Genomic DNA, 14,437 nt, shown 5'->3' with positions numbered 1-14,437 from the left:
TCCAGTGGCCTCCAGGCCTTGATAAGTGGTAACTCCTTTATAAAAAAAATAAATATATGCATATATATATATATATATATATATACACACACACACTCTGAGTACAAATAAAGTTATATAAAAGGATGTTCGTTTGTTTAATTAACTGGCGTAGGATGGGGAAAAAAGTCCAAAAAACAGACAAATGTTAGTAGGACCCTCCTAATCCTAATCCTCTCTCGATGGTAAACTGCCTACTTTTTACCAGCTTGATGGAGGGCCCGAAAGCAAGCAGGTCGATTTCTAAATGGGGCTGGATTTTACATGGGATCAAAGAAAAAAGCAGTTGTTCCAAGATGAGATCGCTTATTGGAGGGACGAAAAGAGAAAAGTTAGAATGTGGGCATCTTGGAGGTTTCCTATCAGGGATAGAGGGGGCCATTCACTCGGCTAGCTAAGAACCTAAACTAGATACTATTAGGGATCTGGAGTCCGGCAGGATCTGAAACTGTGCGTGCCATGCTCAGGCAGGGAACACAAACTTTGGTCAATTTTTTCCTATCACTTTAATTTCAGCTGGTGCTTAAGGAAAGGGATCAGCTCCTGATCAGTAAAAGACTCAACTTCACGCTTCTTATGCAGTTTCAACATGCATATCACCATTCTGGCTATGGCCAGGATCATGAAAAACACCATTCGTCTCTTCTTGTTCTTGCGCTGTGAATGATGTAGAACACATCCAGCAGGCGAGGCTGCTCAGGATCGATGTGAGCTGTCACCTTGTTGATATATGCTTAGTAATGTCTTAGTCCACTGAATTCGAAGAACACATATTCTGGCATTTCCTCGGCTAGGGTCCTGCAATGAGGACACCCAGGTGACCTCACTAATCTGGCACTGTGTAGTATGGCATTGAGGGGCAACACAGTTCGGGCTAATCCCCAGGTCAAGGAGTTGTTGAGATGACTCAAACCTAGTGCCCAACTCCCCGGGAGCAAACCTCCTCCTTAGATAACCTTAAACGTTTGATGAGCAGGTCATCAGCGCCCCCCCCCCTCTCACTAGTTACTTATGAAGTTACTTTCTAGTAAGCCATCAAAGGTTGCTGGACCCTGGGAGTTCCCTTAGCATGGCCCTACACTCTCTCAAGAACTACATGTCGCTCCACGGCTTTCAATGCAGCTCAACTGTGTGTTTGAGGATGAGATCGGGAAAAGTGGCCTGGATCGCAGGGTCTGACGCAGACTCTTCTGTCAAGGTTCAACTCAGGAAGGCCAGCCTCTCAGCATCTCGATGATACCTCAAGTTGGGCAGTCCCAAGCCTCCCTCACACGGACATTGAACACAGACCTGTCTGCGAACCCAATGTTTCCCCTTGTATCAAATATGAACAGGTAATATGATAGAGGAATAAAATATATATATGTGTGTGTGTGTGTGTATGTGCATATATATATACATATATGTGTGTGTGTGTGTGTGTGTTTTTTTTTTATTTATTTTACATAAGCATTTATATATGTCACAGCACATCCATAAGCATGTTTCGGTCAGCCAGGTACAAGTAAGTAGAGACCTCTTGTGTGTAAGTGTGTATATATATGGCATAATCACGTTGACACACCAGTTCTCGTCAGATCACCGAAGTTAAGCAATGTTGAGCCTTGCTAGTATTAGATGAGTGACCATTTGAGAATTCTAGGCACTGTATGTACTCTCTGCTTATCTCGGCATTGTTTCTAGTTGTCTTGTACTTCTATTTGCCACTGGTATTTAACAATGCCGACAGTAGGGGTGGGGTTGCCACAAAAATTCCACATGCCGGCATCCTTACAGTGGGTATCCATAGTCTGTCAAGACCAAAGGAAGCTGCCATATATATATATATATATATATATATATATATATATATATATATAGTGGACATTCCATAGCCAAATATATACTTAATTTTTCATTTCTAATATTTTGTGTCTTACACATGTTTTGTTGAAAGGTGGAAAAACGCCAAACAACTCATCAGAGACAATTAATATTTTCCTCAGAAAAACAAACACTTGGAGAGTATTTTCACCCTTGGATTAAAGAGGATAAAAAAATGGTAGAAAAAAAAATGGAAATCCTTAAAAATCATAAAATCTTGTTAAAAATATACTGGAACATTTCTGGAGAAAAAGCTGTAGGAATTTTAAGTCCACAAGGATATAACACCATTTAAAACACCATATTTGATTCTTTCTAATTATAGTCGTGCTTATGAATTTTATACATATTATACAATGTATATAATTTTGATATCAAAGTATACTTTGATATCAAAATTATATACATTGTATAATATGTATAAAATTCATAAGCACGACTATAATTAGAAAGATATATATATATAGTATTTAGGCAGCATGTTTTCATTCAGACAAGTATTGTTAAATGGCACGGAGTGTTTTTGCTTAATGAAATTTTTTGTAATTTTTCAATTTTTCGAATTGTCGTTCTTATTTCTTTGTCGGATCTGTGCCAGAAAGTTCCATAGTCGTCTTCATCCATCTGTTTTTTCTTTTGATTGTTTTTTGCAAGTACTTTCGACTGAGTTTCATCAATCGTCTTCAGGCAGTTTTTGATTACTGTTTCATTTAAAATCTGGATGTTTTTGTATGGTTCAGTTAAAATTACATTTAAATTACTTGAAATAGTGAAGCGGCTCGTGTGTTTAAAAAAAAAAAAAAAAGAAGAAATATACGTTTTTTAACGTGTTAAGAACGTGGCTAAAATAAATGTATAATGGTTTAAAGGTGTGATTTATAAAATGATATAGAATTTACAGTTTTTTTTTTAAATTTAATTTTTAATAATTTATAACTTTACATTACAACATATACATATATATATATATATGTGTGTGTGTGTGTGTGTGTGTGTGCATATATTGGATGGTTACGTACTCAGCCACTCTAAAATGGTCTTACTATTTCCAAAATTTACATTGTTAATTTTTGGCTGTTTAGTTCTTATATATAGTGCTTCCAGTATTTTTAATCTTTTAATGTTTGAATCAATATGGATGATTTTTATATTTTCAACTAGGATTTTTCTAAATTGAGAATGTGGGCAGCCATATTGCTTTAGGTGTTGGCAAATCGAGCTTGTCTCGGAAAGGTGTAGGCTCAATTGTCTGGACAATGTATTGGTTGTGTATCCAATGTAGCTATTGGTGTTGGAGATGCATTCCCCCAAGGGGTATTTGAATGGGTAGACTACATTGGTTTCATTTACTGATTTTGTTGTCTGGGAAGTGTTGTTTTTAATTATAAGGTTAGTAGTTGTTAATTTCTTGTAGTAGATGATAAATCTTATCTTATTATTATTGACTGGGGATATATTTCAACTCCGACTTCTTCCAAAGCCTCCGACTCTGCAGTAATCTTGGTACCAACACCCTAAATTTGACCACTTGAAAAAATAGTAAGGGAATTTTCTCCCATGTGATTTTTTTTTTAAAAAAAAAAGGAATTTTTTTTCTAAGTGCAGCAAGAAAAAAATATGATGAAGAATAAGAAATAAAAGCACACTTTATTTTAAAAAAAAAAAAAGAAAAAAAAAAGCACACTTTATTTTTTGAAAAGCACACTGTTTATGTCACAAGTACCTGCAGCCAGGATGACGGCACATTCTGAAAGCAGAAACATCAACAAAAAATAGACGTACTCCTGGGTAAGACAACCTAGATAAAAACGTGCAAATCTGCCATCATCACAGGGAAAATTATCTTTTGTAAAAATGTAAAATAACTTTTAGCACAGAAAAACTAAAATGGAAATTCTTAAGCTGGACTACCTGAAACATAAAATGGTAGTTCTCCAGATACAAATAGGTGCAGATTTTATTTATTTTTAAAGCTAAGGAATCACCACTAATCAGGGCTGAACTGGGACACTTTTATCCCCATTTACAAAAATTAAAATCACGATATATTTCTACTAAGACTTATGCTTGCAATTCTCATTCTAACAGTTTTTAATTCTAGAACATATCTAAAATTTAAACAGTCTTAAAAACTGAACATTATGAAATCTTGTTAATTAGTGTCAAATAATTTCTTTTTTTTTCCCAAGGAAATCACCACTTATCAAGGCCCAGAGGCCACATGAGGATAAGAGTTAAAGAGTGTACAGTGGTCAAATGGACAATATAGTAATCGTTAGAAGTGTAAATTTAGTAAATTACATTACTTAAGGAGAAAGGCTCATCAAGAACTTGTTTACATTGGACTTGAAGATTACAGTTCAAATTTATAGAAAATTTGAAATAATTAAATTTTCAAATAGAAAGATGTGTCCATATTATCTCCCATAAAAACTAATTAAAATACTCCAAACACAATGAAATTTTGTGGATATTTATTAATTGATGTCTAATCCGTATTGTAAATATTCATTAAAATAGAATATTTATTAATTGATATAAAATACCTATTGTTAAAATTTCATAAAAATAGGAGAATATTTATTAATTGATACCAAATACCTATTGTTAAAATTTCATTAAAATGGGAGAATATTTAATAATTGATATCAAATACCTATTGCTAAAATTCCATTAAAATGGGAGAATATTTATTAATTGATATCTAATACCTATTGCTAAAATTTCATTAAAATAGGAGAATATTTATTATTCATATCAAATACCTATTGCTAAAATTTCATTAAAATGAGAAAGTATTTATTAATTGATATCTAATACCTATTGTTAAAACTTCATTAAAATAGAATATTTATTAATTGATATCAAACGCCTATTGTTAAAATTTCATTAAAATAGGAGAATATTTATTAATTGATATCTAATACCTATTGTTAAAATTTCAATAGAATATTTATTAATTGATATCAAATATCTATTTTTAAAATTTCATTAAAATAGAAGAATATTTATTAATTGACATCTAATACCTATTGGTTAAATTCCATTAAAATAGAATATTTATGAATTGATATCAAATACCTATCGTTAAAATTTCATTAAAATAGGAAAATATTTATTAATTGATATCAAATACCTATTGTTAAAATTTCATTAAAAATAAGAGAATAATATTAATTTGATATCAAATACTTATTTTTTAAATTTCATTTAAATAGGAGAATATTTATTAACTGATATCTAATAACTATTGCTAAATTTCATTAAAATAGGAGAATATTTATTAATTGATATCAAAGACCTATTGTTAAAATTCCATTAAAATTGGAAAATCAGTAATTAAAATCATTCCATAAAATGCTGTGAATCTTTTAGAATTCCAGCACATAACTTTTCGTCTTCACATAGGAAAGAACTCCATACTTCTTCGGATTGGTTATCATATCAGAAACTTTATTCTTTGTCTGCCATCTTTTACAATTCCAGGCTTCCCAGGATCGATACTGCCATTTTGTTTGATACAACATTTATCTTCTCTTCTGAAACTAAAAGGGTTTACAACTCAAAATTAACTCTTATAAATCTGGCCTCTGTCACAGTAGCTTGCTATGATTCTGTTTGGCTTGAGTAGAACAAAAGAAAATTTAAAAATAAAATAAATTAAATAATAAAAACTGTGACTTACTGCTGGCAGCAGAGCCGGTATAGGTGCTATCCGAAACAGTACTACTATTACTATGCATGTCTGTGCTGGATCTGTTGCTTGAGTCGTGTTGCCGAGATGGGATCACAGTGTTATGGACCCAGGCAGTTAAATTGGCTAGCTGGGCTTCCATCCTTTCCATTCGGACTCTGGTAAAAAAAAAAATTTAAAGATAATAAAAATGTAATACTTATTTTCAATCATATGCAATGCTTTAAATGCAGTTCATTAATTCAATTTATGCGGGTACAGAATTCCACCATGTGTACCATAAAAAAAACAAAAAAAACAGACACTTAATTAACAAGGATTTATAGCATTGAAATATATCTGATTGGATTTAAGCAAATAAATTTGTTTATATATATAAAAAAAAAAAAATGCATTGCTTAGGTCTTTAAACATATTCATTTTCAATTAAAATACAGCACTTCAAATGCAGGCTATCATTTTCATCCATTTTAAAATCTAATCGACAAAAGAATTTCTCTGCAATTTAGGCAAAAATACCAAATTTTATTAAATCATTGCTGTAGCCATTTTTTTTACATAGGGGGCACCACTTATCAAGGCTCAGAGGCCACTTGAGGACAAGGGTTATTGAGTGTACAGTAGTCAATGGGACAATTTCGTAGTTATCGTTAGTAGTGGAAATTTGGTAAATTGGATTATTTAGGGGGACCGTTCACCAGGAATTTGTTTACGTTGGACTTGAAGACAACCAAATTGTAGTCAGCTGGAAAACAGAGAAACGGAAGAGAGTTCTAAGAAAGAAACTTTGTTCATGGAATCTACGTTTCGGTTTAGGCAGAGATAAAGAGTGGGGAAAATTATTGACAGTGGTTTCAACTAGATGAGTGTTTGTTGTGAAAATTTGGCAAGGGGGCACCATAGATTGGAGCTCAGACAAGCACTTGCCATGAAAATCACGATAAAGCAGAGACAGGCTCGCAACGTCTCTTCTGTAGGAAAGTCCAGTAATAATCAAGACCACATTGGTATAATTAACAAAACCTGTATTGTCAAAAATATGCTACAGAAGTATACGTCATGATTCTGGGGCCACAACTGCCACAAGCCGCTACTGGTATTTACTTCCTTCCTACGGCAGGAAGATGTGACACAAGGTCAGAAAGTAGGGAAAGTAAAGCCAGCGCTTGTTTTTGGTACTAAAGAACCTCTGAGTTTGTCCAACCCACGCATCCTTTTCTTTTTAGCCCCCCCCCCCCCCCGCGCCCGGTCTTCAGCAATTCGGAGGTCACCTTTCCACCTCACTTTCCCTCCCTAATATTTTCTTCCCACATCCTCTAGTAAATCAGCTCCACCTCCGTGCCCCAACTAGAAATCGTCCTGCTTGTTTTTGGTCCAGGAAAACAGTAGGTGAGCTAATGCTTAGATTAGGGTCAGGAGGAACTATACTAACATACCCCAATAGGCATTTTATTTGGTTCAATCTTTTTTTTTTGGGGGGGGGGGGTTCTTAGCTCTTACCCACTCCCCGCCACAAATTTTTTACACCACCAAATTTAAAGACTTTTTTATATATAATAGTTTTTCTCATTTTGCATTATTTATTAATTTATATATAACTAGCGAGGGTACCCTGCATTGCCCAGGTGTTTGGGGGCGTAAAAGAAAAAAAAAGTTTTGGTAGGCAGGTAGGTGAGGTGAAGGCAGAAAACAAAGTGATAGCCTGATAACTTACCACGATGCTATGAGGGCAGCGGAAGTGAGAACGGTTGAATTTAAACGATTTAAAAAGTTAAACGTGACAGGTGCGTAACGTTAATGAGGTCAAACATCACGCCATACGGGAATGAAATCATGCACTGAACTTTGGCTACGAGCCAGTTTCTGCGTATTTGCCCAAGATATTAGAGAAAACCAGCTCCCCATAAAAAGGGGAGTGTCCAACTGAATAGCAATTGTCTGATATGATGGGTTTTGCCCGCATTGATCAAAGCTCATTGCTTTCTGAACGTCCCTGGCACATGTGCCAGGAAGACTCGTTTGCTCCGGGTTTAGTTTTGCTTTTTTATATATGGAAAAGCCAAACAAACACGCGGAGACCAGAACATAGCTCGAAAATAGCGTGTAAAAGTCGCTCAAATAAAAGATAGACGTGACTTCCTTTCGTAAATCGGAGATATTATAATCTAGGGAGTATATAAAAAGTTGTAAGAAACAGTGACCCCTCCCCCTCTGAGCGCCGCCCCCCAAAAAAAGCCTTTGCCGATCATACACAAAAAACATACACACTAAAACACATTTTCGCTTTAGTATTATAAATAATAAAAAAAAAAATCCTGTATATACACGCACGCATGCACATAATTTTTACAAAAATGCTGGGAGATTTTATTAATTAGGTTTAACTCCACGGAGCGAATGTGGTATTGTCATAAATGGTGCCAGTCAAGAGTAATCTCCAAAGTTTTTCAAGATCGTTTAGAAAGACCCTGCACCCATCCCTTTCCCCAAAATTTCTTAAGGTTTCATGCTTAAGTTTTTTATCAGGGAATTTTTACTTTTATTGTTTCAACTTTAAATTGTAAAAAAAGTTTTAGTCTTTCCTCCATCAAGGTTTTCGGGGAAATATCAGAGATTTTGTAATTCATAAAACTAGGAAAACAAATGATGATGATTAAAATATTGGTAAAGGTGCAGTATCTTTCCACTCTCAAACAATCCTTTAAAAGTACCACTATTAATGGTTTTCGGGGGTACTGAAAACGAAAATAACATTTAAAATTCTAGGAAACGAGTAGTATCCATGATTTTTTTTTTTTTTACATAGGCATCACCACATTATCAAGGCCAAGATGCCACTCAAGGATAAGGGTTAAAGAGTGTACAGTAGAAATTGGACAATATAGTAATCATTAGTAATGAAAATTTGGTAAATTTGATAACTTATATGGAACGGTTCATCAAGAACTTATTTACGTTAGACTTGAAGACAACCATATTGTAGTCAGCCGGAAAGCAGGAAAACGGAAGACAATTCCACAGGCGTGTAATTCTAAGAAAGAAGCTTTGTTCATGGAATCTACGTTTAGGTTTAGGCACAGATAAAGAGTGGGGGGAATTATTGATAGTGTTTACAGCTAGACGGGTGTTTCTTGTGAAAGTTTGGCGACGGGGGACCATAGATTGAAGCTCAGTCGAACACTTTCCATGAAAATAACGATACATCAGAGACAAACTCGCAACATCTCTTCTGTGAGATAGAGGTTGCAAGGAAGAGAAAAGGACATCTCCTACGAGGCTACGAAGTCTATTTTGAACCCTATCAAGGCAGGACAAGTTCTTTCTAGCAGCTCCTGCCCAGATGTGGCAACAGTATTCCATCCTTGGACGTACCTGGCTCTTATATAGATAGAGAATAGCATCAGCAGTGAGATATCATGATATGAAGAAATTATAGTTACAAAAAGTGGGGCATCACTTTTAATGTAACATGAACAGCCACTATATAGCCACCTTTTTTCCAGGGGGTGGAGGACGGCATCTGTTATTTTTTGGTGTTTATTTGATAATTGTGGCCTAGTAGACTAACACAGAATCTACCTTAAAAAACTTGTTTATTATGGGTTTTCGGGTGTGCTAACAATGAATATTGCATTTACATTTTCCGCAAATAAGTATTTATATATATATCAAGCAATATAATTCTTTGTTATAAGTGGTGGCCATTGTTGTACGCGCATATTTTTGCTTAATACTCGGAAAAATACTTATTTACGGAAAATTTAAATGCGATATTTTTTTCAGTACACCCGAAAACCTAGAGAAAACAAGTTTTTTAAGATAGGTTTTGTGTTGGTCTACCAGGTCACAATAAACACCACCCCTAAAAAAAAAAAAAAAAAAAAATAGACCTCACTAAAATGGTGGATATAAAATGGGTGTTCATTTTACGTTAAATTAATATAAAAAAGTGATCCTCCACTTTCTGAAACTATAATTTCTCCATATCTTGGATAATACTCGTATTTTAGAATTTTAAACATACTGGTAATTTTAAAGGATTTTTTGAAGGTTTCCACTGCATACTGCATCTTTACTGAAAATTTTATGGCTGTAAAAAAGTGCCCAAAACAGGCTCTGGATGATGGATGATCCCCTTAATGTTAGACCTTAAGGGCAAATATCACATAGTCCGCTACACAATTCAAGTCATTACTATTCCAAGATTTGTCAAATTCTTATCAATAGTCGTTGAGATTTGGAACTTATAAAATTGCCAAAAAAGGGGGTATATATATATAAGTGAAATTGTCTCTGTGTGTATCTACATTCCCCTACAAAACTATTCAGTCAATTTTAAGTCTACAGACTTGAGATTTTACATAAGGAGTATAAAGATTTGGGAAAATCTTTTCAATCGGTTTTCAGCCAGAAATTTTGCTGTCAAGGGGTCAAAGTTCAATGATTTCACCTGTGAAAACCTTATCAAATTCCTCCACCAATTTTGGGTCTAAAGACTTGAAATTTTAGATGTAGGTTACTTGGACACACAGACAGACAATTTCACTTATATATATATTGTGTGTGTGTGTGTGTGTGTGTGTGTGTGTGTAACAAATTCTAAATTACATCTATTTCTACCCCCTCCAAAATATAGGAGATGCAAAAAGTGACACGTATTTAATTTCTCAAATAATGTTATATATTTTTAAAGTTCTAAATTTTTGATATGAGGGCTGATTGCTTATATTACTTGTTTTGATTGGATTATTGTTCTCATCTTGAGTGTTATTTGTGCAACGTTTCGGTCGGTGTAGCCTTCAACCCTCGTCAAGCGTGTTGGTCTTTATCTTGGAAAAAAAAAAAAGGAGAAAAGTTACTGGCACCGTCGTCACAGAACTGCAAATGTTGAAAGCTATACATAGGTAAGGCTAGAAGAACACCGTGAAGCTATGACACAGGAGGAGGTCCAAAAGTCAGGACTAACCAACTACATATGGACAGAAAAAGAAAAAGGAACACATTTCCATTTGTGAAACGAGTTCAAAATAATCGACTGGAATGCAAGATGGACGATCAAACGACTTAAAGAAGCTGTACATAAAGCAGATACTATAAATGTATATGCTTATTCAAGGATAGCACAACAAGCATAAACAAACTCTGCTATTTGTCTAGATCGGTGGTTCCCAACCTATTTCGGGCCATGCCCCACCTAGGCATTTTTAAAATCCTGGTGCCTCCCCTTTGTGATACTACTACTACTACGTGCACACATATATATATATATACACACACATACACACACACACATGGGTACCCAGTTACTTAAAGTCGGTTGTTTTACTGTATAGTATATTCGTTTTCCAGCTGCCCTCAATCGTCTCTTAAATCTCCGTTCAGATGATTTTTTGATGTACTGATAGGTCACTGCTTATCAAAGCTAAAAGGCCATTCAACGAAATGCTGCAACCCTCTGTCTGTTTTACAAGTATTTTAATGGTAGTTGCTCCGACGAACTACAAGCTCTTGTCTCCCTCCCCTCACAAACCCAACAAGCAGCAAAATCCCACCCCTACACAGTAGAAATCCCTAGATGTAAGAAAGCCTTCTACTGTAATAGTTTCCTCCCTAGGACTGCTAAACTTTGCAATTCCCTTCCGGGTTCTTGCTGTTGTATAGGGATGGGGTCATATATCGATAGATGACGTGGACATATAACGGGTACATGTAATAAAGGATTGACGACGATGAGAGACATTTATAACAGAGTGAAAGAGAGAATTCATTATTGAATGAATGTGTATTACTGTTTTTTTACACAGATGGGGAGAATCATTACTTATGATGAGGAGGGGGACACATTACTTGGAATACAAAGTTCATATTAAGATGATTAACACATTGCCTTCAATTTAGTAGTAGTAATAGAACTTAACAATTTAGTAGCAGTAGTAGTAATAGAACTACTACTACTACTACTATTACTTGCATATATATATATATATATTATATATATATATATATATATATATATATCACACACACATACACGGCCGGACGCTCCCCTTAATACAAAGATTCACTATGAAACAATTCACTGTTGTTGTTATTATTATTATTATTATTATTATTATAATAATAATAATAATAATAATAGTAGTAGTAATAATAATAATAATAATAATAATAATGAAAAAAAATAACTCATTCTCAAATTGCCCTAGTCTTTGGTATAGTAAGCCCAAGGGTGCACGTCCTGCCCATGCCCCACCAAAATATTGCCATGCCCCACCGGTGGAAATGACTGGTCTAGATGTAACATTAAGACCTCATCGAGAAATCAAAGTATTCCTTATCTAAAACCTCATCACTATCAATGATCACTGTTATATCTTGTTTCAACGGTATCTTCTTCTATCTATATATATAAAAGCCAAACGTCTGTGTGTATGTATGTTTGTTTGTAACGCTAAAACTTTTGAAAGACGGAACCAAACTTGACAAATTTGGTATCATATCGAAGCCCCATCACCCGGATGACAAATATCGAAATTTCACGTCAAACGGACCACTAGAAGTTGGTCAACTGATCAGTTATCTTCGAGGGGGGCCCCCAAAAAACCTGTCATTATCTATATATATAAAAGACAAATGTTTGTTTGTAACGCTAAAACTTGAGATGAAAGATTCCTCTCCCCTAAGAATAAAACATATGTTCAATATCTGCTTTTGTTTTTTCATTGTTTATACGGTCCCGAGCAACGCCGGGTAGCCCTGCTAGTATAATAATATGACAAAATATGCCTAGTTGGATGCCCAACAAAAAGAAGGTTTATTAGTACTTCATAATAATACAAATACAAAATGGCTACTTGCTTTTGAAGTTAGATAAATGTAAATGAAGGTAAAGAAAAAGGAACTTAGCGTGTGAGAACTAAACGCTCATCCCTAGGAAGCTTGGTTAACCAGAGTACACTTGTAGAGTGTAAGACGCAAGACTGGTAGGATGCAAGGCTGCAGGGCAAGACTGCAAGACTAAAACATAAGACTAGACTGCAAACAAGACAAGACGCCCCTACCTTAAAATGGTAGCTCTTTTATATACTGTTTCGTATCCAGTTCGATACATAGTTATTTCCTTTATAACAATTACCATGATTATAGAACTCATTTCACATTGAAAATGTTCAGTTCTGAATTTTTTTAGATGAGGATTGATTGTTTATATTAATTGTCTTGATTGGACTATTGTTCTCATCTTGAGTGTTATATGTGCAACATTTTGCTCCACCTCCCAGAGAGTGTAACAGCGGCCCCAGAAAACCTACAACAAGCACCAAAGGACAATACCTGGAAACTTGCCACAATTTGCACACCAAACATAAAGAGCCTGGTGGAAAAAAATTTCTAAAATATGCAGTCCATATGACATCAGAACAAGATTCAAGAGTTACTCGACTCTCAAAAGACATCTAGTATGAGTCAAGCCCATAACCGAAAGTCTCATGACAAAAACTGCGTATATAAAATTTTATACAAATGCGGAAAATTATACAAAGGTGAGACCAGTTACCCCCTATTGGTAAAGCTAGAAGAACCCCGTAAAGCTATAACACAGGGGGAGATCGAAAAGTCGGGATGTGATGATCACATATGGAAAGAAATAGGAACACACTTCCCTTTGTGGAACGAGGTCAAATAATTGACATGGATGCAAGATGGAGAGTCAGACGACTCAAAGAAGCAGTATATATATATAAAAAAAAAGACTAAGCAGACTGAACGTAGAAGTTAGCAACATTTGAGAACCTCTAATTGTACCTATTTACAATACCTCCCCACGGGGCAGAGTTAGACACCAGGGTCGTTTTTTAACGTGGAGAAAAGGTACAAAAATAAAAAATAAATAAATAAATAAAAATTGTCTCAGTCGTGAAAAACTGCTCCTCCACCGAAAGAGAACAAGAAATGGAAGTGCAGCATCTGAAGAGCAGATACTACACTTTGATCTTGGCCAAAAGGCCAATTGTACCAAAAACAAAAAATTTGTACAACTCGCTTCTTAAAATTTAAACGATGAAAGGGAGATAATTCTGTCAAACTTTATTAGAATTACCTCCCCTTTGTCAACTAATTTTTTTTTTTTCACACATACGAAATCATAGCAAAAAAAAAAAAAAAAAAAAAAAAACAAAGAAACAACTCCAAGAATACGGAGCCAATAGCTTTTCTTCTTTCTTTTCCAAGATAAACACTAATATGCCTGATGAGAACAGAAACGTGGCACAAATAACACTCAAGATGAGAACAATAGTTCGATCCAAACAAGTATAATATATTTTTTTGTTATTAAATAATTCAAATCACTTTTTTCTTTGTAAGGATATCTTAACAAGGCCTAAATTGAAAATCCAAATTGCATCTATTTCTGCCTTCCACCCCCCCCCCCGCCGCCACCCCCGATATACAAAAAGTGACACTTACTTAGTTTCTGAATCTTGACCAGGTTGTGGCGTTAAGCTGCGCACTTGCTCAACAATCGGCTCTCTCTCGGTACTCACTCGGTAGCTTTGGGATCGTTGCATCGGGTTAACTGGAGTGCTTTCTAATGGCATAACCCCTGGGATAGGGGTCATTGGTGCGAAAGTGAGAGAATGCCGATTGGGAGGTATGACTTTACTTCCATCTCCTGTAAATGACAAGATTAGATTACGTTACTCAGCTTTTTATTTTTTTTTTACAAAGGTGTCACCACTTATCAGGGCCTGGAGGCCACTCGAGGATAAGGGTTAATAAGCGTACAGTGGTCAATGGGACAATAATTGTTAGTAGTGGAAATTTGGTAAATTGGATTATGTA

At 35.0% G+C, this 14,437-nt stretch overlaps 1 protein-coding gene across 11 annotated transcripts in view; it reads right to left on the bottom strand.

The window, feature by feature from the left end:
* LOC145263767 (coiled-coil domain-containing protein AGAP005037-like) overlaps window positions 1-14,437 on the bottom strand; it is a 758,348-nt gene that overhangs the window by 123,832 nt on the left and 620,079 nt on the right. For 7 of the 11 annotated variants that reach the window (XM_080120809.1, XM_080120819.1, XM_080120811.1 and 4 more), the window contains 3 exons: window positions 14,063-14,267; window positions 5,588-5,754; window positions 3,626-3,649 (listed from right to left, as the gene is read on the bottom strand). In XM_080120809.1, the coding sequence (XP_079976935.1) occupies window positions 3,626-3,649; window positions 5,588-5,754; window positions 14,063-14,267 (396 nt within the window). The remainder of the gene's footprint in view (window positions 1-3,625; window positions 3,650-5,587; window positions 5,755-14,062; window positions 14,268-14,437) is intronic. The other 4 variants (XM_080120810.1, XM_080120812.1, XM_080120815.1 and 1 more) reach the window with 1 other exon arrangement.

The sequence above is a fragment of the Euprymna scolopes genome, chromosome 39 (genome assembly GCF_053919585.1).
Source record: "Euprymna scolopes isolate OS-2025 chromosome 39, ASM5391958v1, whole genome shotgun sequence".
NCBI classification, from domain to species: domain Eukaryota; kingdom Metazoa; phylum Mollusca; class Cephalopoda; order Sepiida; family Sepiolidae; genus Euprymna; species Euprymna scolopes.
The sequence above is the reverse complement of the archived record's forward strand: the minus strand, read 5'-3'. Positions and strand labels throughout refer to the sequence as shown.